The 24646-nt window shown below is 45.7% G+C and overlaps 2 protein-coding genes across 3 annotated transcripts; one reads left to right on the top strand and one right to left on the bottom strand.

The window, feature by feature from the left end:
* The first annotated feature begins 7863 nt into the window (after positions 1-7863).
* Positions 7864-11686, top strand: LOC124670372 (glutamic acid-rich protein-like). 2 transcript variants are annotated; one of them, XM_047206882.1, is made up of 4 exons: positions 7864-8289; positions 8948-9863; positions 10062-11095; positions 11381-11686. In XM_047206882.1, exons 1-3 carry the CDS (start codon positions 7901-7903, stop codon positions 11073-11075), a joined length of 2319 nt encoding a protein of 772 aa, XP_047062838.1. In that variant the 5' UTR covers positions 7864-7900; the 3' UTR covers positions 11076-11095; positions 11381-11686. The 2 variants fall into 2 exon arrangements, with proteins under 2 accessions (XP_047062838.1, XP_047062837.1); XM_047206881.1 differs by having other exon boundaries at positions 8948-11095.
* A 493-nt stretch (positions 11687-12179) lies between these two features.
* LOC124677903 (ent-kaurene oxidase-like 3) lies at positions 12180-24108 on the bottom strand. The gene is made up of 8 exons (XM_047213847.1): positions 23976-24108; positions 14679-14839; positions 13978-14139; positions 13725-13865; positions 13340-13594; positions 13073-13237; positions 12759-12956; positions 12180-12676 (listed from the first exon to the last, which is right to left on the bottom strand). Exons 1-8 carry the CDS (start codon positions 24106-24108, stop codon positions 12359-12361), a joined length of 1533 nt encoding a protein of 510 aa, XP_047069803.1. The 3' UTR covers positions 12180-12358.
* Between the last annotated feature and the right edge of the window lie 538 nt (positions 24109-24646).

Raw genomic sequence — 24646 nt, 5'->3', positions numbered from 1 at the left:
CTTCTTAGACTACACACTCTGTACTTGGAGTTCCAACGTATCAAGACCCTTTTGCTGGTGTTGTCAAGCTCCATCAATATGTACGCACCCCTTTGTCCAAAATTACCCTCCATTCTATTTTTGGTTAGGGTCAAACTTTGTAAAGGTTGACTAAGCATATAGAAAAACACATGAACATTTGTGGTAGTGGATATATGCAATGTGAAAATATAGTTTATGATGATTCTAAAAATATTTGTTACATATCATGGATATTGATATCTTTTCTAAGAAGTCGTTTGGTATCCATCATTTGGGCCTGGAATCCTGGAATTCATTTTGAAATTCCATAGGTGGACTGTTTGGTTGTCACAGAATTGAGCCGTCATTTCATTTAGGAAATCCAGCAAAATGATGCCATAGGTAAACACAATTCCAAGCTGAGACTTGTCATTTGTGTTTCTCTATGGAAGCCATTTACAAATTCAATATTGAATTCTGCTATCATTTGCAATTCCTGTGGCAACCAAACAAGTGTTCATTTCTGGAATTACAATGTAAATGAAATGAATACATGAATTCATTTCAAAATGCTACAAATGAAATGAAAGCCTGACTTCCAAACGACTTCTAACTGTTTTTTAGACATGAAGGGGCAAAGCCCCTGGTTCCATTGAGAATGCAACCAAGAGTGTCACAAGAGAACCGAGCTGTGGACTCGTCCATTATATTTCTTAAAGAACGTGAACTCTCAAATTGGGAGAGATTCAATGCAAAATCAGGGGAAAAGAAGTAAACAAGAACAAGAACAAGAACAAGCTACGAGGATAGAATCAACAAAGGGGAACATTCTGCAGCAATAACTCGTAGACAATTTCTTGATGCCATCGTCGGAGAAGATTTGTTGCCGAGCCCTCATATTGTCCAATTAACGACGCCCAACAACAACTTTCTCATATCCAAGCTATTCGTAGCAGATCCCTCGGTGATGGTCCAGCGCATCAGATTGGCTTTCATCTGACCCGAGTTCTTATCCATGTACAATGACAACTTCTGATCGTGGAACTCAAACGACGAAGATTTTCCTTGATACATGGCCAACTTTTACCCTGAAAACATACATCACTGTGGGGTAGACCATAGGGTCCATATAACTTCAGATGAATAGATATTCAGAACAAAGTTTTTATTCTCACTAAGCCACCATCTAGCAACTGATTCAAAATCAGACCCAAGAGGCTTATCGAAAACAACAACAGTATACTCCTGTATCACCTTGGAAACCACCCAATCAAAAAAGATATGATGAACAACTTCATGTTCATTAATTACAAAACAAAACATGTTTTATCTTCCACATCCCTTCATTTGCACAAATTATCCCTTAGCAGCTTGTTATTAGACAACAAGCACATAAAAACATGAATTCTAGGTGGTATATGAAGTTTCCAGACACCGGGTGTATGGACAGGGGTAACCCCACCATCATTCACCACCCCATAGAAAAGATTTTACTAAGTATTCACCAAATGGATGAAATAACCACAAAGGTTTATCTTCACACACTCATCTAACTGAATTGTTCGGATAAGATCAACTAATTCAAGCCATCTATCAAATAAAGCAAGAGAAACAATTCTTCTAAAAGTAAATTTTAAGTCATCGCCATCCCACCCATCAACTATCCTGCATTGTTGTTCATTAAGAATAGTATCCCAGTACAAGATAGATAACGAGCAATTTCATATCCATGTATCTTCCCATAACAAAACCCCGCACCCATTACCCACAACCCATCTATATCCAACATTAGCTGCAAAAGCAACCCACGTTACTTCTAAAAGGGTGAACAGTGTACATGGTTAGCCCTCAAACGGGGAGAGGTTGTATTGTAGTCAATAATGATTTTCCAAATCTTATTATCATCCATGTGATATCCAATCTTGTAGGATAACGGCTTGCCCGTCCAACAAACAATCATTTTAATGATTTTATCAAGAATGGGTTGTAAGTCCTTTTTCCAACTTTTAAAAAATGCAAGGGAACCCCAAGATAGGTAATTAAATGGAAATTCACCAAGCTTGCAACCAAATATTTGTGCAAATAAACTAGCATAAACATCATCAACATTAATAGTCAATAAGTTAGTCTTGTGGTAATTTATGCACATACCAGTCATTTGTTCAAACAAGGTTAGTAGCCACTTAAGATTCCTAGCCATATTCATGTCATTTTTTCAAGAAAAGGATGCTGCCATTAACATATTGAAAGTTGGTGACACCTCTGGGAATAGCATGGGGAATAAAACAACATATAAGATTGTGATTAGCAGCCTTATAAATATTTTTTGAGAAAACATCTGCTAACAGATTGAATATAACTGGGGAAATCAGATCACCTTGTTTAAACCCTTTCCTAGCCTTGAAATATTTGCTGTTAATATCATTTACCCGAACACATAAATAGATTTTCTGAAGTAGAGCTTTAATCCCACTTCTCCAAATAATACCAAAACCTCTCGAACTAAGCATCTCATCAAGTAACTCCCAATCAATTTGATCATAGGATATCTTATAATTGAGTAACAGTAAAATGGAACCACCCACGCCCTCCTACAATGATTTGGCGTTCTCCACCGTCAGATTCTGCACTTAAACGCTCCAGATTGCCCAGACGTCACCTAAAGGTCGCTGGAACAGTTTTCGCCAGCGATTCCCGTCGAATGGGTCAGCCCACCTTTGCTGGGCTGCTACTCCGCAAGCCGAGTTCGGTGTCCTATGGTTAATCGGGCTAGATTGGCCCACCAAGTGTGTGATTGAGGCCCATCCCGTGCAATCCATGTGTCTAATTCTCTTCTCTCCTCCATCCTCACCTCTCCGCCCACACGACCACCGACCACACCGTCCCCTGCAATCCCCTCCTGATCTCGGGACAGGGAGAAACCTGGACGCGATGCTGACTGAGATGTGGAAGGGAGATGTGAAGTGGTAGTAGTCCACGGGAGAGAACCATAGTGCGCCGCCAAACGCTACATCGAGCGGCGGTGCGCATCCGGACGGAAACGCGTCGCATCAGAACCGGCGTCTGCTGGTGCTGTGTCGTCCAAGACGAACGGCAGATGAGCTTCTATGTTCCCTCAACTCCGGCTGTCCTTTTTCTATGCAGGTACTTCTTGCCCTTATCCGATCGGGATCAGGATCTCTAGATGTCGCCGCTGTTCCAGGAGTGAAACACACTGCAACTTCTCCACGTCCCACCTCCGCTTAGGCATCCTCTCATCTCTTACCTGTGTTGATATACTTCTTCCTCTGGTTGCTGTGAGACCCAAGCGGGGGATCATTTATGCTCTAGCGATGTTTATTAAAAAATCTTTACTCCGCTGGTTCCAGGCCCTACCTCAGGAACATACAGGAACACCAAGGTATACTATGAGTGCTTCGACAAATCGTTCAGGTGGTAGCCTGCTTTTGTAACCTGACTGTGTATTCAGTTATGTCTTGGTATCATATAAGCAAAAAAGGTAGCTAAATATTTACATGTGTGAGAGGTGTTGATAATGCAAGTTTTGCCGAGGAGTGTTCCGAGTGGTACAGACTCCTTTTTAAAACTAAATTTGGATAAAGATGATGCTTCGTCGCCCACTAAAATTCAGTGGTTTGAAGTGCGGCCACCATCATGGAGTGTAAGTGTGCAATGCATTTGTGCATATGTGAGACATTAACACCAGAACCTCCACCTGAGAAGGTAGATCCGTAGATGACAATATGATCAATTGAATCAATTTTGGTACGTATGCACCTACCTAATTATCTTATGCAGCAGAATATATGTGTCGCTTCCTTGGCTGCAGATTAAACTCAAACCAAATGATCTTTAACAACCAACATTCAGCCAAATTAAGAAGGAAGAAGGATTCAGATACATCCAGGTAAACTTCACTTTTATACATTGTTAAAAGGAATGTCTAACCTGTCCCTGTACACTAATCTTCATAGTATATTAGTATCCTATCAAGTTATGTGATCAATTTTGTTCTACTATAAATTTGTAGTATATTTTAGTCATTATCTTACTACGCAGTTTTTTTCACAATTGTAATAGCAAGGTTACATATTTGAATTTATTGGCAACATATATAGCATATTTTGGTCATTATGTTACTGGCACAACTTCTACACATTTGTGTTAGGAAGATTACATATGTTGTATTAGGCTTAAACTTTGACTTATAACTGATCTTCTCATCTCTTTGTGTGCACTAATGTTGGAATTCCAGATCATTCTCAAGTCTGACCTGATGGGAAACGTATCTGTCATAAAGACTCCTTATATGAAGTTATTAGCAAGGTAAGCTTAGAAACAACTCAATAGTCCCCCCTTTCGATTTGTTTGTCCAACTTATCGTCAGGTACATGAAATATTTCTATACCATCAATGTAGGAGTTTCTTGCAAAAAAATGCAGTACGTCTTTATTTTCTTATAGGGACTGAGAGAAGGTGGATATTAAAGCTGTGAAGAAAAACTTCTTAGTTAGGCACCTTTTCTATCTTCTGTCTCGTTTTGTATTCGCTTACTTAAATCTTATAATTAACATTGGGCAGGGAGTATATTCTAACTACCGTGACAAGCAAGGATTTACTTTTCTACATTTGGTATTTCAGTCTCCCTATTAAATTATATTCACACGTCAATACTAATGGAATAAACGTTTACTTATTACTGCATGGTTGTACAACAGTAACATCGTGTGCAATTTAAAGGCTAGCAGAACCATGCACTAGGATGATATACGACAGTATACACTAATACTGAAATGATGTATCCGCTGGAAAATGAAATATCCAAACAAACACTTGACCTGATCAGTATGTCTACTTTCTGGTATTGTTGCTTATGCATTTGTCTCTATCATATAAGAAGCCATGTGCATGCAAACATGACTACATATCGTGTTCATTTGTAAATAGCTTACTTGGGCATATTGATAATTGTGCCACAGAAGGTTGTTCTGTGCGGCACGCACATATCAAATAAAATAAGCAATCTTCGTCTAATTAACATCCATCTATTTGCATGTTGAGCTATTTTACCACACTGAGATTGCGCATTTCTCATGGACAGTGGAGTAAATATTAATTGAAAAAATATTTAAGTTTGTTTTTACTATTTGAACCTCTTTTGTCATGAAATCTATGTCTTATACAATATTATCTTAAGTACTCAACATCCATATGCTCCTGTTGTTTTAGTTAATTAATATACATATATATCTCTATTTGTGCAGTTTTCTATGCTTCCTAAATTGTGAGATCTCCTTGGTAGCTTTGATGTTTGTAATGCTTTTGCACCTCTCAAGTTGTACAAGTTATGGCGGAAGAAAAATCTACGGACGGTGAAATGTCCCATGGAAGGACATGCTCCTGGCTAAAAATGAAGTTAATTTGCCTGTTTATGTGCGTGTAAAGTTTCATGAAGAAGAGGTGTTCTCTGTGTTCTATGCATATTCAACCCTTTGACTTACAATCAGTTGTAACTGGTATTTTGTTCACTTAGGAGGATGAGTTATACTAACGTATAAAAATTTGATTAAAATTTTGAGTATATAAAGTAAGAAATATTAGAATGGACAGCGTCATAAAGTAAGATGAAGATACCAGATGAGTCTTTTTATAATATTCAGTCATGGTTCACTTTATTATAGTCTTATGTCATTTGGAATTTACCAATTTAATACATGGTATAAATTTTGCCATACAACTTGTACTTGGTACTTGGTGTTTTCTTTCAAATCGTTCTGTTTTTTTACTATCTACGTTGGGGAACTGTACTTCCGACTGATGTGTTTTAACTTCTATGTTCGTATTTTCCTAATAGAAAAATTCTATCTTGAAACAGACGGGCGGGCGCAGCAACGCGCGCTGTCATGGTCTAGTCTAGTTTTAAAACTAGACAAGAGAGCATTTTCTAGAGTGGATGTCATGGATTACTTCATGTGCAGCCACAACCCTTTCAAGAATGAATCTACTTTTTCAAAATCAGTTTGATTTTTGGATATAATTCTATGACCCGTGGGCGCAATCCGATTGGTCATAACTTTTGAAATAATCTTCAAACTACAATTACCCAAACTAACGGGTCTAATTTTTGTCATATCCCTTGCATTTGGTTCTTTTGGGATTAAGGTAATTATAGCATAATTTAGTATGGCAAAGTCTAATATACCAACCTCAAAATCTCTCACCATAGCCATAAAATCACCCTTAACCAAATCCGATTTTTTTTTGATAAACCAAAAAAGAAAACCCATCACCCCCGGGAGCACCGGCTGACGAGGGATTAACTCGTCAATGACTAAGTATTGTAGACTTAGAGTTTTGTAAGAATTAGAGGGCAAGTAGATCTCGAAGGTTCAGCCGAACAAAGGTGCTCAACTCAATATTACGGTGGTTAAGTTACGATGATTTTGATCCCTTCTTTCACCCTCTACCCCCCTTTATATAGGAGGTGGAGCCAAGTCTTAATCGCGTCGTACAAGTTACAAACTGTCGGGCCGTGTGGGCCTTTCCATGTATTGATACAACTTTTGTATAGTAACTCTATTTTCCTAATTCGAAAACTTCCAACCTTCTGGGCCTTCAAAGTTTTGAGTCCACGGGCTTCCTGCTTTCCTGTGGACCTAGGCTACTTATCCGACATACCTGGTAGGCTTACCTATGTCACCGGCAGCATACGATCCCACTATGGCCTCATGGATTTCCTTTTCAGAGAAGGGGCATCAAGGCTAGAATCCTCCTCACCAGTGAGGAAGTCATGTGCATCCCAAAAGTCATTGTTTAAAGAAACAATAAGCTTATCCTCTTTCACAAACATTTTTTATAAAATTCAGCAGCAACATTCAACATCCCCTCATTCATTTCAACAAGGCCATTTGGTCCATGTAAAGCGATTAAAGGTTTTTTTCTAACGCCTTTGTTTAGCAACGACATGAAAGTAAGTCATGTTTCTATCTCCCTCGAGGTCTTTTATAGCTCTAGATCTTTGCCATGCTTTCGTCTCCTCATTGGACCAAATTTCGTATAGTTCCTCTTTAATACATGACATCATGTTCTTTTCATCATCTTAAAGCTAACTTTGTTGAGAGAACACGTCCAAAATGTCACTCTTGCAAAAGAGATTTCTTCCTTTTTTTTCCAAAGCATCATCTAAACCAACCTTTAACGACTTGCGCAACAAACGAGGCTTGAATTGCCAAACATCAATTGCAGAAGTGAAATCACATTTGGTTTTTGAAACTTTATGCACGCAGTCAACAAAACCTTCTTGTTTAATCCACCACTTCTCAAAGCGAAATAACTTTGGAGGAGGAGGTTTATTCACTCCAGAATCTAACAATAACGGATCATGATCGTTAACAACTCTAGGCAAGGCTTTGATAGTAGTTAACGGATTGTTTCTGATAGTGCTCCGCAAAAGATAAAAATTTATTAATTTATTAAAGAGAATAATGATATCTTATGAACTCTTAGATTAGAGGTGGTTGAGGCAAACGAATATGTCCAGAATAGGTAGAATAAGATCGCTCTGGTTGCTAGACCAAGAGGATAGGTAGAGAACTAGCCTCATAATATCATGCAACTGTGTAAAAAAATCCATTTTATGCTCGTAGTTGCGAGCATCTCCAGTGTGTTTCGAAAAAAGAAGGAACTAGACACCGACAAGTGGGTCTCACCGAACCGTCTCGGACTACAGCCATGTTGAGGTAGTAAAAATATCGGGCCCGCTCCTTCCCCATCCCGTCGTCTTCGAATCGAATCGGGGGATCTCATCTCGCGTTCCAGCCAAGCCCCAGAACAGCCACGACCCCAACTCGCCCGAAACCTAGGGTTTCGCCGACCGCTCGCCGGCGCCGCCGCCGCCGCCATGTACAACGGCATCGGGCTGCAGACCGCGCGCGGGTCCGGCACGAATGGCTACGTCCAGACCAACAAGTTCTTCATCCGGCCGCGGACCGGCGGCCCCCCCAAGGCGCCGTTCCCCAGCTACGACGACGCCCCCGGCGCCGGCGCCGGCTCCGGGGGCCTCGGCGGGATGCGGAAGCCCAACAAGGAGATCCTCGAGCACGACCGGAAGCGGCAGGTGGAGCTGCGGCTGGTCTTGCTGAGGGACACCCTCGAGGAGCAGGGCTACACGGAGGGCGAGATCGAGGAGCGCGTTGAGGAGGCGCGCAAGGAGGCCGAGATCGAGGCTGCTGCCGCTGCCGTCGTCGCGGAGGCCGGAGGCAAGGCACCTGCAGGACGTCCAGGCGAAGGGTATGGATCTACCAACTGCTCTTATCTCTGTATTTCTCTGTATCTGTTACAGTTTTTGTGTGTGGAATTGCTGCAGAGTAGACCGGTGATAGATATTTGAGCAGTACATTTATGCGATTTTTTCAACTGTAAAAGCATCCTTTGTTGGTCATATAACAGAGACATCATTGGCTATTAGAAGCATAAGATAGCCTGCATCGTTTCTCTAGCCATGTCTCAGGGTCAGACCACGTGGCCTTGTTAGCTAGCTTATCTGCTACGGTGTGACCTCATTAGCTTCTTTCGGACAACATCTGAAAGTTGTTTTACAAATTCCCTGGCAAGCTGCGCACAATGGCCAATAACAGCAGCTGCCGTACCCAACGGGAAACCTCCTTGGAGCAATTTGGTACCTCGATTTAGTGTTCAAGGTTATTTTCACATTCAAACTGAATCCTATGTAGCTTAAATAGGTGATCCCCACTAACTTATTTTGCAGGACATGCAGCATCGCTTTAATTTTTTATTACTCTTAGTATGGCATTCTATAGCTTATTTTAGTTTGTAGTTAAATGTAATTTTCCCTCCTGTCCTTCTATATGCTTTGTTGTTGTTGCCCAGTTTATATTTCTGTTTTTTTTTTTGCTTTATTGGTATGATAACAGTAAACTCTTCTCAGGTTTACGGGCACACAGAGCCACCATGTCGCTGCACGGAAGGAGAAGCAACTTGAGACAATGAGGGCTGCTCTTAGGCTGGATGTTGGACAGAAGAAGAAAGATGATGTGGACAGTGATCCGGAGTCTGGGGAGCTTGTACCTGGAAAGGAATATGATGGATTGGATATTGATGCTCACAACGATAGTAAGGCTTTAAAGGATGGTAAAAAGCATGCAAAGAAGGGGAAGAAGGGAAGAGGGAATGATAGAAAGGGTCACAGCAGAAGTTCTAGGAAGAGTAAGCATGGGTATGAATCAGAAGATGATTCTGAGACTGACCATGATGAGAAAAACGGAAATAAACACGTGAAGAAATCCTTCTTAGATAGAGATGTTGATGACTATGTTCATAAGAACACAAAACATGGAAAAGACACTCGTCCTATTTCTGAGGCTGATTCAGAAAGTGATCACGGCAAGAAGACAAAACAGGCGAAACACAGTCGTGATGAGGGAAAGAAGGTGCCTGTGAAGAGCTCTCGCCATGACGCCAAGGATGAGAAATCCAGAAGAAGCAAGTACAAGGATGATTCGTACAGTGACTCGGAGAGTGATGTGTCGTACAGTGATTCAGAGAGTGATTATGATCAGAAAAGGAAAAAATCCGCTCAACACAATTCTAAAGATGATAAACAAGCACCAAAAGCTAAAGAGAAGGAATCCAATTTTGAAAAAAATGTTGATAAGCGCAAGAGGCATGATTCTGATTCAGATGGTTATGCTCATGAGAGGAAAGTACACCTTGATGCAGCGGTTGTTAGGAAGGACCATTCACATGAAAAATCTAAGAGCGACCTGAAGGGTGATGAATATAAAAACAAAAGGTCTGTGAAGACTTCTCGCCATGACTCTGAAGATGAGAAGCTACACAGCAAGGTTGATAACCGCAAAAGGCATGATTCGGATTCGGATGGCTATGCTCACAAGAGGAAAGTACACCTTGATGCAGCGGTTGTTAGGAAGGACCATTCACATGAAAAATCTAAGAGCGACCTGAAGAGTGATGAATATAAAAACAAAAGGTCTGTGAAGACTTCTCGCCATGACTCTGAAGATGAGAAGCTACACAGCAAGGTCCTTCCGAAGGACAAGTACACTGACGAATACCAGAGGCCTGTGAAGACTTCTCGCCATGGATCTGAAGATAAGAAGTCACAAAGCAAGGTCATTCGGAAGGACAAGTACACTGACGAATCAGAGACTGACTCAGGGATGCATGAAAAGAAGAAAGCTGCAAAGTCCTCTCATCATGTTTCTAAAGTTGACAAACCAGCACCAAAACTTAAAGAGAAGGATGATGACACTGGTAAAAATGTTGCTAAGCGTGTGAGGCATGATTCTGATTCTGATTCTGATGAATGGAAAGGACGGCTTGACACAAAGGTTAAAAAGATCGTGGAAGAAAAAAGAAGGGTGATGAGCTCAAGTGATAGTTCATTTTACAGCGGCAGCAGCAGTGGTAGCAGCAGCAGTGAATCAGATGCGAGTGCTGAAAGCCGGGAGAATAGGAAATCTGGGAGAGGATTGAAGAATAGTGAAGATAAGAACTATGCTAAAAGAGCTTCTTACAAGAATGAGTCAGATGAAAGGAAAATCAGTCAAGATGGGAGAAGAAAGGATCTCAACGATCAAAGGCATAAGGAGGAAGAGAGAATGGAGAGAGAGAAACAAAAACAGAGGGAGGAACAGAGGAAGGAGTTGGCGAAGCAAAAACACCTGGAGGAAGGGAGAAAGGAGTTGGAGAAGCAAAAACGCGAGGAAGAAGAGAGGAAGGAGCTGGAGAAGCAAAAACAGAGGGAGAGGGAGGAAGAGAGACCGAAAGAGAGAGAACATGAGAGGAGGAAAGGTGAACATGGTATGGAAAGGGACTACAAAAGAGAAGTTGGAGAAGACAGATATGACCCAAGTGCAAATAGAGACAGTGATGATGAGTACAGGGGCCGGAGGCCGCGTGAAGACTATGGTCGACACAGAACTGATAGCCGTGATCCGAAGAGGTCTAGATATGACGACTCTTATAAGCACTCAAGACCGGAGTATGAAGATCGCTATTCTAGAGATGAGTACAGAGACAGGAGGCATCGTTGAATGCAGAGCTTATCTTATATGTAAGCCTCACATTTTACCACTGTTTGTTATTTTGCATCATGGTAAAGAAGTAAATACACATATTTTTACCATTTAGTGGGTTAAGGCAGTCTTGTAGATGGTATGACATTTGGTTTTGATATACTCCCTCCGGTCTCATTTAATTGACAAGTTAGTACAACTTTGTACTAAATCCCAGTCTATTAAAAAGGACCGGAGGGAGTACTCTTTATCTTTTAGCAGTATTTGCAATCTTTTGTGTTCGTTTTTCTTCAACCTAATTATGCTCTGGTGATCCTTTGCAGCCATCTCATCTCAATTATGGTGAAGCAAAGGGCAGCGCTGGTATATCTTCTTGAGCAAGGACGGTTACACTGGGTTACATTGAAGTTTCAGACGTTGAGCCTAGCACAAGATTTTGGCCGTGATAGTTAATTTTGGTCATCCATCAATGAGCTTTTGCTGCAGCAGTGAAGTTTTGTTTTCTCAAGTTTGTATGAACTTTGTTCCTTTTCTGTTCCGTCAAAGCTTGAGTTGTAATTTGGAGGTTGTATACTACACCAGTTGGATCATAATGCTTCAGCAACCTATGCGGGATATGTATTAACCTATGTGGCTTTTGTTTCGAGTACCAGTGAAGTACCATTGGCTGTGCACGTTGCTTCTTGTTGTGACGTTGCTTTGGCAGTTTTGCTCTGTTTAATGTAAATTCTGCGTCTCACCTTGGTTGAGACCTTTTTTCAGCTTGTTGCTGTAATCTATAAACCTACTCTGAATTAGGCTGAGTTTTGTTTTGTTGTTATCTTGACTGGACTCCAGTAAGGCAGTAACATTGTTGGGTAGTGCATCAACAAACCGTACAGGTAATGATACAAAAATCAAGAAGTTTTGGCTGTGTGTTTCAGAGTATAGGTGAAGCTAGACTGCTGTTTGTTCTGACAATATGTGTAGCTTATGCTATGTTTTGTCATGGGTTCTGTGCTAATAGTATCAATTGGATATACCCTGACACACATGGTGATGTAAATATATTACAAACCGATCAGGTAATGACCAACCGAACAGCTGAGCCTTTGACCTGAGTCTAAAAGGCCCCGACGCAATAATAATCCAGGAATCGGTAGAGGAGATACATAATTCAGTAAGAAACAGACATGGATACATAGAAGGATGCGGAACAAATTGTTCAGGTAATGCACACATTTATCTCCCTCCCCTCGGCGAGAGGGGGTGGAGCTTACTACACTATTTGTTTGGCCAAGCTGTGAAGAGTTTCTTGCCATTTATGTCCCTCCCCTCGGCGAGAGATAGACGTAGAGGGGGTGGAGCTTGTGGCCCACGAACTGCACAGCGTTCTCCTCGTCCTTGTCGCCCTTCTTGAGCCTCCAGGCGAACTCCTGCACAAGCCTCGCGATGGCGGCGCAGGAGATGTTAATAGCCTGCACTCTCCCGGCGCAGACCCTCTTCCCGGCGCCGAACGACAGGGTCTTGAACATGTCTGCAGAGTCGAACCTGCCGTCGAGGAACCTCTCCGGCCTCCACTCCTCGGGCTCCTCCCACTCCTCCTTGTTCATGTTGCAGCCGTACACGTTGATGGTCACCTGGGAAAGGGCCAAAATGTTGAAGCCATCGTCGTCACTCCTCCTTGTTCAAGTAGTGCTCAGGAAAAGTACGTAAAATTACCTCTGTTCCGGCTGGGATCTTGTAGCCCCCCAGTGTGGTGGTCTGATGGACGAATCTTCGAGGTAGAACCGAGATGGGAGGATGGAGGCGCAGCGTCTCATGGAACACGGCGTTCAGGTACGGTAGGCGAGGAAGATGATCCTCGGTGACCACCGTGTCCTCTCCGCACACCTCCTGGATCTCCTGGTAGAGACGGTCCTGACGCGCGCAACGGAGAAATATGGTGTTAACAATTGCATCATGCAGGAAAACGTCGATCGAGAGATAGCAACAAATTACTAGTAGTACTTGTTAGTACTAGAACGCTAGCTTGCCTGTTTCTTGGGGTTTTTGGCAAGCTCGTACATAGCCCACTCAGTCGTCACCGAAGTAGTATCTGTACCCTCTAAGATGGACTCCCACACCAGCATCGTCAACACTTCGTCTGTCAGTGTGCCCTCTGCCAGCAAGAAGTCCAGGTAGGAATAGGATACCCCTGACTGCATTGCACAATTTTATGATCACTGAACACGAACACGAGAATTGTATCAAATCGAAAATACAGCAACTGTTAAAGATCTAGGGGGATTAATTGGTGCCACCTCGCCGCACGCGATCCGTTCTCTCCGTTGATCGATCAAGGCTCGCATCACCGCAGTTCGCCTAGACTCCGCGGTAACAAGTCTTGTATCAAAGCTCTTGTTTGGAAGCCAGCCGAGGTATGGGAAGTAATCCCTCCAATCGGCCACAATCACACACGTCATCATGTCAACCACCATGGTCCGATGCATTTCTTCCTTCGATATCTCCCGCCCAAACTCCTTTACATAAACTGAACTCACATCCTCACCTAAACTCTGCAAGTGCAGCATATGAACACTAAATTATTTATATGTATATACACCATCTGACACTTCAAATATAAGAAAGTGTGGTGTGATCGTATAAGGCTATAAATACACTAAATCATGGCGTTTGTAGACTAACCTCGATCAAAGTTACGCGGAATATCTCGTCCCTGAAAACTTCTCTAAAGTTCTGAGGAGCATGTGGGTTGCCGATCACCAGTGAATGAAAAGTGTTCAACATATTATCCATCATCTTCTGTCTTGTGTCCCGAAATCGTCTCTGAATATTGGTTACCATTTCATTGTAAGATCTTGGGTCAACTGAAAGCGCAAATGTATCCAAGAGACGGCAACTGAAATTTATAATTTTGAAACAGTTAAGACTTATATACCTGAGCAGAAGAACCCAACAAGCCCTCCCTAATAAAACGCTTCGCCTTTGTGTGGAACTCACCATAGTCACTTGTAGCAATCATTGTTTTGTCACGACTTAGCACTGAAAATGCTTTAGCTAGCTTTCGTGTAGATATGGATGTGAACTTTGCAACCATTGCCTGCAAATACAGGAAGTAATATGTCTCACCCTTGATTTTTTTAAAATCAAATATGAGACATTTCTGCCATTTTGCTTCCGTTGCTTGGGTTTTCAATAGTTATCAGGAATAACTATGTGCATGCTTTGTGTTCTAGTCTGGCCAACATTTTAGCTTAATTTATTTTCGGGTAGTTCTTAGAGGAAGGAGACCAGCTAACAAATAGTTTGGTCATTTTCTTATGACAATACCTGTTAAAAGAGAAAATGAGAGATATAATAAACCCATCGTAAACTTCTAAGTTCTAGGTTAAAAAAAACTCTTGTACTAAGATTTAGCTTTTACATTGTCATTTGAGAGGATACTAAGATATATAATCACAAGAAAGTATACTGAGTACACATGGACTATCTAATGAATGTTATAAACTCATAGAAGGATGAGTAAAAGGCCAAATTTTCATTGTTGCCTACAATTGCAAAAATATATTATGTAGTACAACATAAAAATACACTATGAATTGAATTTAGGAAATTTAATAAATGAAAATGTATTTATACCTCCTTGGCTACTTCTGTTGAGTTGAGCACAACTACAGAAGAAGCCCCAGTCCTTATAGTGTATATTGGCCCATAAATTTCAGACCATTTTGCAAAGGTCTTATGGGGCATCTTTTCGTCCAGCTGAAGCAGATTTCCAATAAGCGGTAAACCAGGAACGACTGCATGAAAATTAATAAAACCATAGGCGGATCAACTTCGTTTCCGTTGAAGTAGAATTCACATTATTCTTTTTGAAGGGTAAAATTTGTTATTTGAAAATAAGTCAGTTTGATAACCCAGCTCCATATACGATAACAACTCACACTTACATTTTTTTGAAACGAGGCAAAAGCTTTGCCTTTTTATTAATTAAGAAGATAATTGCTTGATTAATTAATAGAAAACCAGCCTAAAACCGAAAACAACAGGGTCAAGCCCACGCCGAACGTCACACCTAGAACCCAGCTCAAACACTACTCCGTTGAAAAAGGACAACTTGCCACTAAAGACGGAGAGAGAACACCGCGTTTGCTATTAGAGGAGCAGACACAATACACTATGATGAAGGTGAAGAAGCTGACCCTCCAAGAGAGCTGCAACAACTCGACGACGACATGCCGACCTCGTTGCCCACGCGACAAGAGGACGACGCTCCAAACTCTGTCAAACCTTGCACCAGTGCCAAAGAGAAGAAGCCATAACTGCTATGGGAAGAGCAGCCCCGAGACCCTCGGCAAAGTGAAGAAGACTCATCAAACTCTCGAGGCAGCCGCCTTAACGTTCCTCCGCTAAGCCATGCCCTGCGCAGCCCATCGTGAACCACCTTCCGGGGCCACCACCCGGACATACCACCACTCACCATGAAGCTGCAACACCGCACAACCCAACTACCCGCAGCCCAAGCTGCACCAAGAAACCGCCCGCCACAGCCCCAGCAGCAGTGCACCGCCGGTGACCTCGACAACACCGTCGACCTCCGCTCGATCGGCGATAGAGAACCCACCGGCGACACTGGAGGAGGTGCCTTCTACGCCGGTGGATGATCTCACCCTTTGATTTCTACGGCTATGTAATGCCGGCCAGCGTGCGCCCTTTTGTTTTGTTCGCTAGTGTTGCGGTCAGAAACCCACCGGCGAGCAGCGACGGGCAACACTGTAGAGCCGGGAGGCTCCCAGGACTGCGGCTGGCCCTGGTCCCTCCGAGCAACGGCCCGCAAAGCCTCGGCACGCACGTCCGATGCTGATGCAAGGGCGTGCCACCTGACCTATACCTGGTCGGGAAGGTGTTGGATGCGCCTCGCTTAGTTTCCTGCATGGCATACACGTAAACATTAAATACGAGCCTCGATCGGCTCTCGGGTTATCCCGTGAATCGGCTCAAGGAGCCGATCCACCCATGATGCGTACGAGGTGTACGATCAGATGGTGGTCCTGCTTGATCAAAACAAAGCTAAAACGACCTACTACGATTTAGGGTTTTCACCGCATAATCGGAACATCCTACTCGTGATTGAGCCTGGCGGCCACGCACGGTGATCGTAAACCGACCCTAAACAAGGCCTAAAAACCAACACGAAGTTGATCCTCGGAACATCCTGTCTAGGGCTAGCAAACTATACCCTACGCGCCACTGGATCCTTCAACCCGTTTGTAAGGCCTAACCATGCAGATATTAAACTAAGGCGTCCTTGAAGAGCAAGGAGCAATCATAACGGATCGGATCTACTAAACAATGATCAAGCGGGGTGCCGCCCTTACACCCAAGATAGGTGTAAGGGCGGCTAGATGTCTAAGGGTCGCACGACGATAGCATATGATACGATGAACAATGCTAACCCTAAAACATCTATGATAACTACGTTGCTCGCCATCAAAAAGGCTTCGAGTACGAGCAACGCATGAACAACGAATAAACGTGTATCGCCTAGATCGCAAGATGCGATCTAGGCAGCATGATGCTTACCCGGAAGAAACCCTCGAGACAAGGGAGTTGGCGATGCGCCTAGATTGGTTTGTGGTGAACGTGATTGTTGTTTATTTCATAAACCCTAGATACATATTTATAGTCCGTAGACTTTCTAACGTGGGAACAATCCCAACCGGGCACGAGCCCAAACTCTAACTAACCGACACGTTTCCTACTATGGTACAGATACACGGGCAAACTAGCCCAAACTTTGTATACAAGGCCGATTCATGTATTTCTTCTATGTATATTCTTCAAGCCCATCTTCAAACGCGGCCCACCTCTGATCCGGTCAAATTCTGGTGATAACACATGCCCCCCTGGTTTTGGAAATGACAATTCCAAAATCATTATGCTTTTCCTTCGTCGGGTCATGTCGTAGCAGAGCAGAACCGCCGCAGAGTCTTTCATCATGTCGCCTCGCCTCCTCAGCTTCTCTGCGTGAATTGACAGATTCGGCATCATGTCCTCGAGAACCGTCATGGCATTAAATCTCCACTATCCCTCCTTTATTTATCTGTGCCGAACGGTTCGCCACTTCATCCCCTTGCTCTGTTCTGTCCCTCAGCACCCAAAAAACCCTCTTCCCCTGTAGCAATGTCTTCCTCTTCCTCTATCTCCTCAGGCCTCTCCCTCCAATCTACCTCCTCGAGCGAGCAGGAGTGGAACTTTGACCACATACCAGATGGCCCACCCGAAGCACTCGTCGGGTCAGATGGTGACTTACCTCTGACTGATGGGGAGGACGACCTCGAGTTCCTCATCGAAGGGGAGCTGAAGAGCGAGGGCGAAGACGACCTCCACTCCTGGGCGAACCCCACCTCCTCCGACAAGGAGGAGGAAGAAGAAGAAGTAGAGGAGGAAGAGGAGGAGGATGATTCCTCCTCCCCCGCCGGGTACCGGCGAAGCGCTCCCGCGCGTGGGCGGACATCGAGGACGATGATGATGACGAGGAAGGAGAGGAAGAGGAGGAGGATGATTCCTCCTCTTCCGCTGGGTATCCGCCGACGAAGCGCTTCCGTGCTTGGGCGGACAGCGAGGATGATGATGATGACGAGGAAGAAGAAGAGGCTCCGGCTGAGGGCTGGGGCAGCAGCGACGAGGAACTCTCCGGAAGTAGCGCCGACGGCAACTCCGATGCCGACGATGGGGCCAGCGAGGATTAGCAATGTAGGATTAGTAGTTCCTGAGCAATCGGCTCTTCTTTTGTTCTTCCTTTCTTGAGCAATCGGCTCTTCATTGTAAAAATCCTCTTTTATTAATGAAGAAGACATTTCTCAGCTGATTTTGTCCCCTTTCCCAACTTTGCCGATTTGAAGTGAGTCGACACATTAAAAGCCGATGGCAGCGCATCGGCCCTTGCCATAAAACGCGAGCAAGGCTAACTCTATTGTCTTTTCACATGGTAATCTGCGACTTGTCCGAAAGAGCAAAACTCAGATCCCCAACTCGCCGCTTGAACAGATCCAACCCACGGCCATATGAACCACAGATGTCAATCGTGCAGGTTCGCAACGGCAGCGGACCCAAGGGCAATAACACCCAATGCCCATGCTATGGTCTCCTTCCAGCAACTCGGGTGATCTTCTTCTGCAACAACCCGCCACTTCCGAAGAGGTTTATGATGCAGGGTCAGCCGATGATACTCCAATCGGCTTCCAAAAACAGAGTGCCTACCAAATCAGCTGCCCCCCGAGCCTCAGTCAAGGCGAGAACGGCGGTGAGGACATATAGTTCAGACAAATGGACCCGAACTTGAGCGGACCTGAGCAAACTTGCCACCATCGATCACCTTCCTTCCGTTGAAAGCCGATATTGAAGGCGAAACATCAACGGCTTAACCGACAAAGGGTTGGAAGTCCTCGAAGAGAAGGTCCTGGCACCAAATCAACTCATTGTCGCTGAGGAAGCTCTCATTGTCCACCCCCTCCAAGGAGCAGAAGGCCATCCGTGTCTTGAACACGCAGCGGGTAGATCATGTGTAATTGTACTAGAGTCGATGGCTGTGCATCGGCTTTGTTCCTTAGCTCTAAAGTCGATGTCCGTGCATCGGCTGTATATCATGAGAATTTTTTTTTACGGGCCGATTTTTCATATCGGCCCCCAATGTTTCACTGCACATGTATCGCACATGTTCATCCGATTAGGTGCCCCCCGAGCCGATTCTGCCAGGTATCTGCTGATATCGGCTCTGTGGTTAGCCAAGGCATTATATGTGAACGTCGGCTCTATTAGGACCAGTGTGGACTTCTTCCAGCTCATCAGCCGACGCAAACCCATTGCCCATTAGATCGACGTTGAACCCAGGCAGAATGGATGGTGAGGATAATTTTGGCCGATTGCTGGAACCGGCCTCCATGTTGACTGAATTACTCAATGAAGGTTTTGCAATGTTCCTCCATAGATCCTTGGAGCAGATCACATGGATCGGCATCGCCACGTTTGTCCATAGACGTTGCTCTTGTTACACGGTCAGGCCGGTGGATAAAACCAACCTAACCCCGTCCTTTGTCACATCGATGCGCTCGCAGTCGTCCAAATTGATGCCTGAGAGTGGCTCTTGGCCCGATGTCTCCCAAACGTTCATGCCGGCCGTTGAAATTTCGGCTGAATCATCCGCGTGGACGACTTCTACTTCATCTCCATCCCATTGTATTAGGCATTGGTGCATCGTGGATGGAATGCAACGGTTGGCGTGGATCCAATCTCTCCCTAGTAGGACAGACATAAGTGCTCTTGCTTGTCGACAATATAGAACGTCGTAGGGACGGTTTTCCTTCCTACGGTCGGATCCACGTTCGGAACACCTTGTGCGTCGGATGCTTGGCCGTTGAAATCGCTCGGTGTCACATTGGTCTTGATCGGATCCGAGCTAGAGCGTCCCAACCGACGTAGCATGGAGTATGGCATAATGTTGATCGCCGCTCCGGTGTCCACCGACATCTTGTTGACGAGGCTGCCCATTGATGTAACCTCGCAAGTAAAGGGCCTTCGGATGCCCGTAGCTTCTTTCTCGTGGCTTCTCAAAGATGACCGGCCGTGGGCCGCAGATCAAGTTGTGCCACAGGTGCTTCGTCTAATCCTCGGAGCGCTAAACTCCGTTGGAAGGATGAACACCATGTTTGTGCCAGCCGATGTCTCATCATCGGCTTTCTTTTGTCCGGGGCGCCACTCTTTCCTTTGTGGCCGACCTTCTTCGTCCGAGGGTTCGCTGAATTTTAGCGGCCAGATCAGGCCGCGCCTTCCTCAACGTGTGCAGGTATAACCTTTCGGCTTCCTCCAAACCACGTAGTCGCTGAACCCTGCGCATTTGGGAACGGCTGAGCCCATCAGGGCACCATCTTGGCCGATGATACTTGTCTTCTTCATCATCGTCCTCTAGTTCCTCGAGATCTTCTACCCGAGCGGACTCAGCGTGCTTGTTCCGAGGCGGGAGAGGCCCTAGACGTTTGAATACGGACACGTTAGCTGCATCCTTCTTCTTTTGTCTACATTCTGGACAGTTGCCGATTGTAGGAAATCGGCTCATTCCTGAATCCCAGCAGTGTCTGAAGAAGGGGCAGTCCCAATGCCTATCCACGTCGTCTTGCTCTCTCGACTTTTCCTTGGCGTGGCGCTCATATCTCTCCTCGTCGCGATCATGCCGACGGTGTCTCCTGGCGTCCCTAGCCAGACGATCTCTTTCATCATCGTCGTTGTATCGCCGGCGTTGGTCGTACTGACCCTTGTTGAGGAGGTGATCAGAGAGAGGTCGCTGATATCTTACGTTCCTCACTTCTCCCTCTGTGATGTAGCGCTTGCCATCGTGACGGAGCCGATCGCGTGGAGCGGCTTCCTCTGTATCCTTGCTATGAGAGCAGCTGCCCTCATCTCCGTCCTTACCGCAGTGGTGCCCAGTGTCCTACCATGTTGATATTGCACGAGAATCCTGGCTGGCACCCTCCATGGTAAGTGCACTCCACCATGTTAACGGCGGGGAAGGGGTGTGTGTCGACCTTCATGGCGTACCGGCTGAAAATTAGCCGCCCTTGTTCTATCGCCATTTGGACCTGCCGACGCCACACCCTGCGGTCGTTGGTGGCGTGGGTGAACGTGTTATGCCACTTGCAGTATGGCTTTCCGTTCAACTCCTGAGCCGTGGGGATCTTGTGGCCTTCGGGTAACTTTAGCTGCTTCTCCTTGAGTAAGAGGTCGAAAATATGCTCAGCTTTGGTCACGTCGCAGTCAAACCCTTTTGGAGGACCTTGTGGCTTAACCCATTTACAGGACACGGGGCTTGCCCCCCGAGTCCATTCGATCATTGCTACCTCTTGATCTCCCGCAGCACCTTCATCTTCATCCGCCTCAACCGGGACCACCGCACGCTTGAATTTATCCCGGTAAACATCCGGGTGGTGCTTGTTCATATGCCGACGGCTTCGCACCATGTGCGCCGGTGAAGGGTAGTCTGCTTGGGAGGCCACGTCCTTGATCGATGATGAGAGACCCACCACCGCCAACTCGATCGCTTCTTTTTCGATCACATGAACCGAATAGCATCGGTTCCTAATGGTCGTGAAGCGCCGGACGTATTCGACACCTGTTTCCTCGCGCTTCGTCGTACTTGTGCTAGATCGGCAATGCCAGCCTCGGAAGCCTCCGAGTGATACCGCACGTGGAACTGCTCTTCCAACCGCTTCCAAGTCCGGATTGAGTACGGTGGCAGCGATGTGTACCACCCGAAAGCCGATCCCGTGAGGGACCGTGCGAAGAACCTCACGCGCAGCTCGTCGATGCTGAGATCGTGCCCAGCTGTGCCAAATATCGGCTCACATGCTCGATGGAGCTGGACCCATCCGATCCATTAAACTTGGTGAAATCGGGAGCCGATATTTGGGTGGTAGCGGGATCAACTCGTACTCGTTGGGGTACGGCTTGGAATAGCCGATTGTCCTCCTTTTCGGCATCATGCCGAACCGGTCTTTCGGGATTGTACGGATCTGATCCGCGGTGATGGCTGCGGGCGTCGAACTCCGAAGATTCGCCGGGGTGGCATACTTAGCCAGCCATGCTTGCTTTTCCAGCTCCGAGCCAAGCTGCAGGAGCTGAGCTGCGGAGGTTTGTCGGAGTGGCATACTTAGCTAGCCACGTACGCTTCTCGAGATCCGTTCCCGAAGTTCCTCCTGCTGTTCCGGAAGTCCTCTGCCGTTGCAGCCTCGGTTCGAAAGTGCCCGATTCTTGCGGTCCGGCACGTATGTGCACGTGTATCGGTGAGGGATCTCCTTAGGCGCCTCATGCAAGAACTGGTAGTCACTAGGATCACCACCGATCTTGTAGACGACGTATGCCGATGAACTCGGCACTTACGGTGCTGCCAACGCGAACGGCAACGGTGGACGGGGCTCGGAGTGGCATCTCTCCTTGGTGAGTCCCCGAGCTGGTCCCGACGGAGAATATTGATGGCTCATGATTTCCTGGATCACGCGCGAGCGACACGCTCCAAAGTGTTCACCGAGGCTCTCGGAATGGCGGTGCAGCGAATGAGCCACCATGAAGTTAATCTCCCGACGCAGGTGACCTGGTGCGTTCTTCGACGGGGCGGACAGGTCCACTCCATCGAGCGCGCCTTCAGGTGAGAACCCTTTCCACCTGATGCCGTGTGAGCGGGTTCTGTGGAAAGAGCCGATGAGATCGGCTTCGAGGATTGCTTTGACCTCGTCATACTTCTTCTTGAGCTCGTCGGTCAGATCCTCGTACGTGACCGGAGTATCTTCCGCCATCTCAGATGTAGATGGCGATGCGGTTGATGTCGAAGATGGTCCCACCGGGCGTGCCAGAATGTGTTGCGGTCAGAAACCCACCGGCGAGCAGCGACGGGCAGCACCTGTAGAGCCGGGAGGCTCCCGGGACTGCGGCTGGCCCTGGTCCCTCCGAGCGACGGCCCGCAAAGCCTCGGCACGCACGTCCGATGCTGATGCAAGGGCGTGCCACCCGACCTATACCTGGTCGGGAAGGTGTTGGATGTGCCTCGCTTAGTTTCCCGCATGGCATACACGTAAACATTAAATACGAGCCTCGATCGGCTCTCGGGTTATCTCGTGAATCGGCTCAAGGAGCCGATCCACCCATGATGCGTACGAGGTGTACGATCGGATGGTGGTCTCGCTTGATCAAAACAAAGCTAAAACGACCTACTACGATTTAGGGTTTTCACCGCATAATCGGAACATCCGACTCGTGATTGAGCTCGGCGGCCACGCACGGTGATCGTAAACCGACCCTAAACAAGGCCTAAAAACCAACACGAAGTTGATCCTCGGAACATCCTGTCTAGGGCTAGCAAACTATACCCTACGCGCCACTGGATCCTTCAACCCGTTTGTAAGGTCTAACCATGCAGATATTAAACTAATCCTTGAAGAGCAAGGAGCAATCATAACGGATCGGATCTACTAAACAATGATCAAGCGGGGTGCCGCCCTTACACCCAATATAGGTGTAAGGGCGGCTAGATGTCTAAGGGTCGCACGACGATAGCATATGATACGATGAACAATGCTAACCCTAAAACATCTATGATAACTACGTTGCTCGCCATCAAAAAGGCTTCGATACGAGCAACGCATGAACAACGAATAAACGTGTCTTGCCTAGATCGCAAGATGCGATCTAGGCAGCATGATGCTTACCCGGAAGAAACCCTCGAGACAAGGGAGTTGGCGATGCGCCTAGATTGGTTTGTGGTGAACGTGATTGTTGTTTATTTCATAAACCCTAGATACATATTTATAGTCCGTAGACTTTCTAACGTGGGAACAATCCCAACCGGGCACAAGCCCAAACTCTAACTAACCGACACGTTTCCTACTATGGTACAGATACACGGGCAAACTAGCCCAAACTTTGTATACAAGGCCGATTCATGTATTTCTTCTATGTATATTCTTCAAGCCCATCTTCAAACGCGGCCCACCTCTAATCCGGTCAAATTCTGGTGATAACAGCTAGACATTGATTTGCAGCGATTTGCAATGACGTGATCATCAAGACAATTTGATTGGTTTGTATGCGCCAGAACTATGTAATCAGTGATCTATTTGAATTATTTTTGAATTTATTTACAGATCGCGTTTGGGGGCGTTGGCTGAGAGCCGGCGCGATAACTAACTTCTTTTTATAGAAGTAGAAAGAAAAAAACATATCTTTTCTTTATGGTACAGAAGGAGGTTTTTAACTTTTTAAGCCGGCGCTTCCTATAAAGTTACGAGCCAGACTAATTATAAATGGGGCGAGTGGAAATGCTCTAACACGACAACAGGGAAAAAAAAAAGCAGTGCACATTCTGACGAGATTTGGTGAGTTGATGGTCACCTGGGGGCGTGTTGGCGCGTTCCTTGGACACCATCCGGGCGAAGTAGAGCGCGGCCAGCACGACGACGGCCGCCGCGATGGCAGCCGCCGCGCCTCCACCGCCTGCTTGGAGTGCCGCCAGCAGCGCCTCCATCGGGCGGCTTGTAGGTGAGCTAGGCGGTGTTCGCCCGTTCGGAGCAGAGCAAAGGGACTTAATGGTGGTTGCTGACTTGCTATGTAGCTGTGTGACCTCGCCTGCTTCAATTTATTAAGTGCTGGCAGGGGATACGACAAAAGGCGCTTCAGTTGACAAAATGCCCGCAGCCAGGAATCTTATCTTGGACTCGATTTCCATCGGGGCGAGTTGACCTGACGCATCTGCCGTGGCCAGATATAATTTGTGTCAGTTTATGTCCGTTTGCAGCCGGAGAACGTAGGCTGAAATCGACCGCTAGATGTTTATTGTTCGTTTGGGTTGGACCCTGTCCAGCGCTTTGAAATTTTCATTCATAGAAAACCATAAATTTACATTGATTTAAAAAGATACATTTTCGTTCATTTTTTCTGCATTGGTGCTTGTCTTTATTTTGCATCGATAATTAGTACTCCTTCCGTTTCATGATTTTATCCAAATCTGGATGCTACACACATTCTATGCTCCACATAGATACATTTGGATCTATAACAAGAAC

This window comes from Lolium rigidum, chromosome 7 (assembly GCF_022539505.1).
Source record: "Lolium rigidum isolate FL_2022 chromosome 7, APGP_CSIRO_Lrig_0.1, whole genome shotgun sequence".
In the NCBI taxonomy this organism is placed as follows: domain Eukaryota; kingdom Viridiplantae; phylum Streptophyta; class Magnoliopsida; order Poales; family Poaceae; genus Lolium; species Lolium rigidum.
The sequence above is the reverse complement of the archived record's forward strand: the minus strand, read 5'-3'. Positions and strand labels throughout refer to the sequence as shown.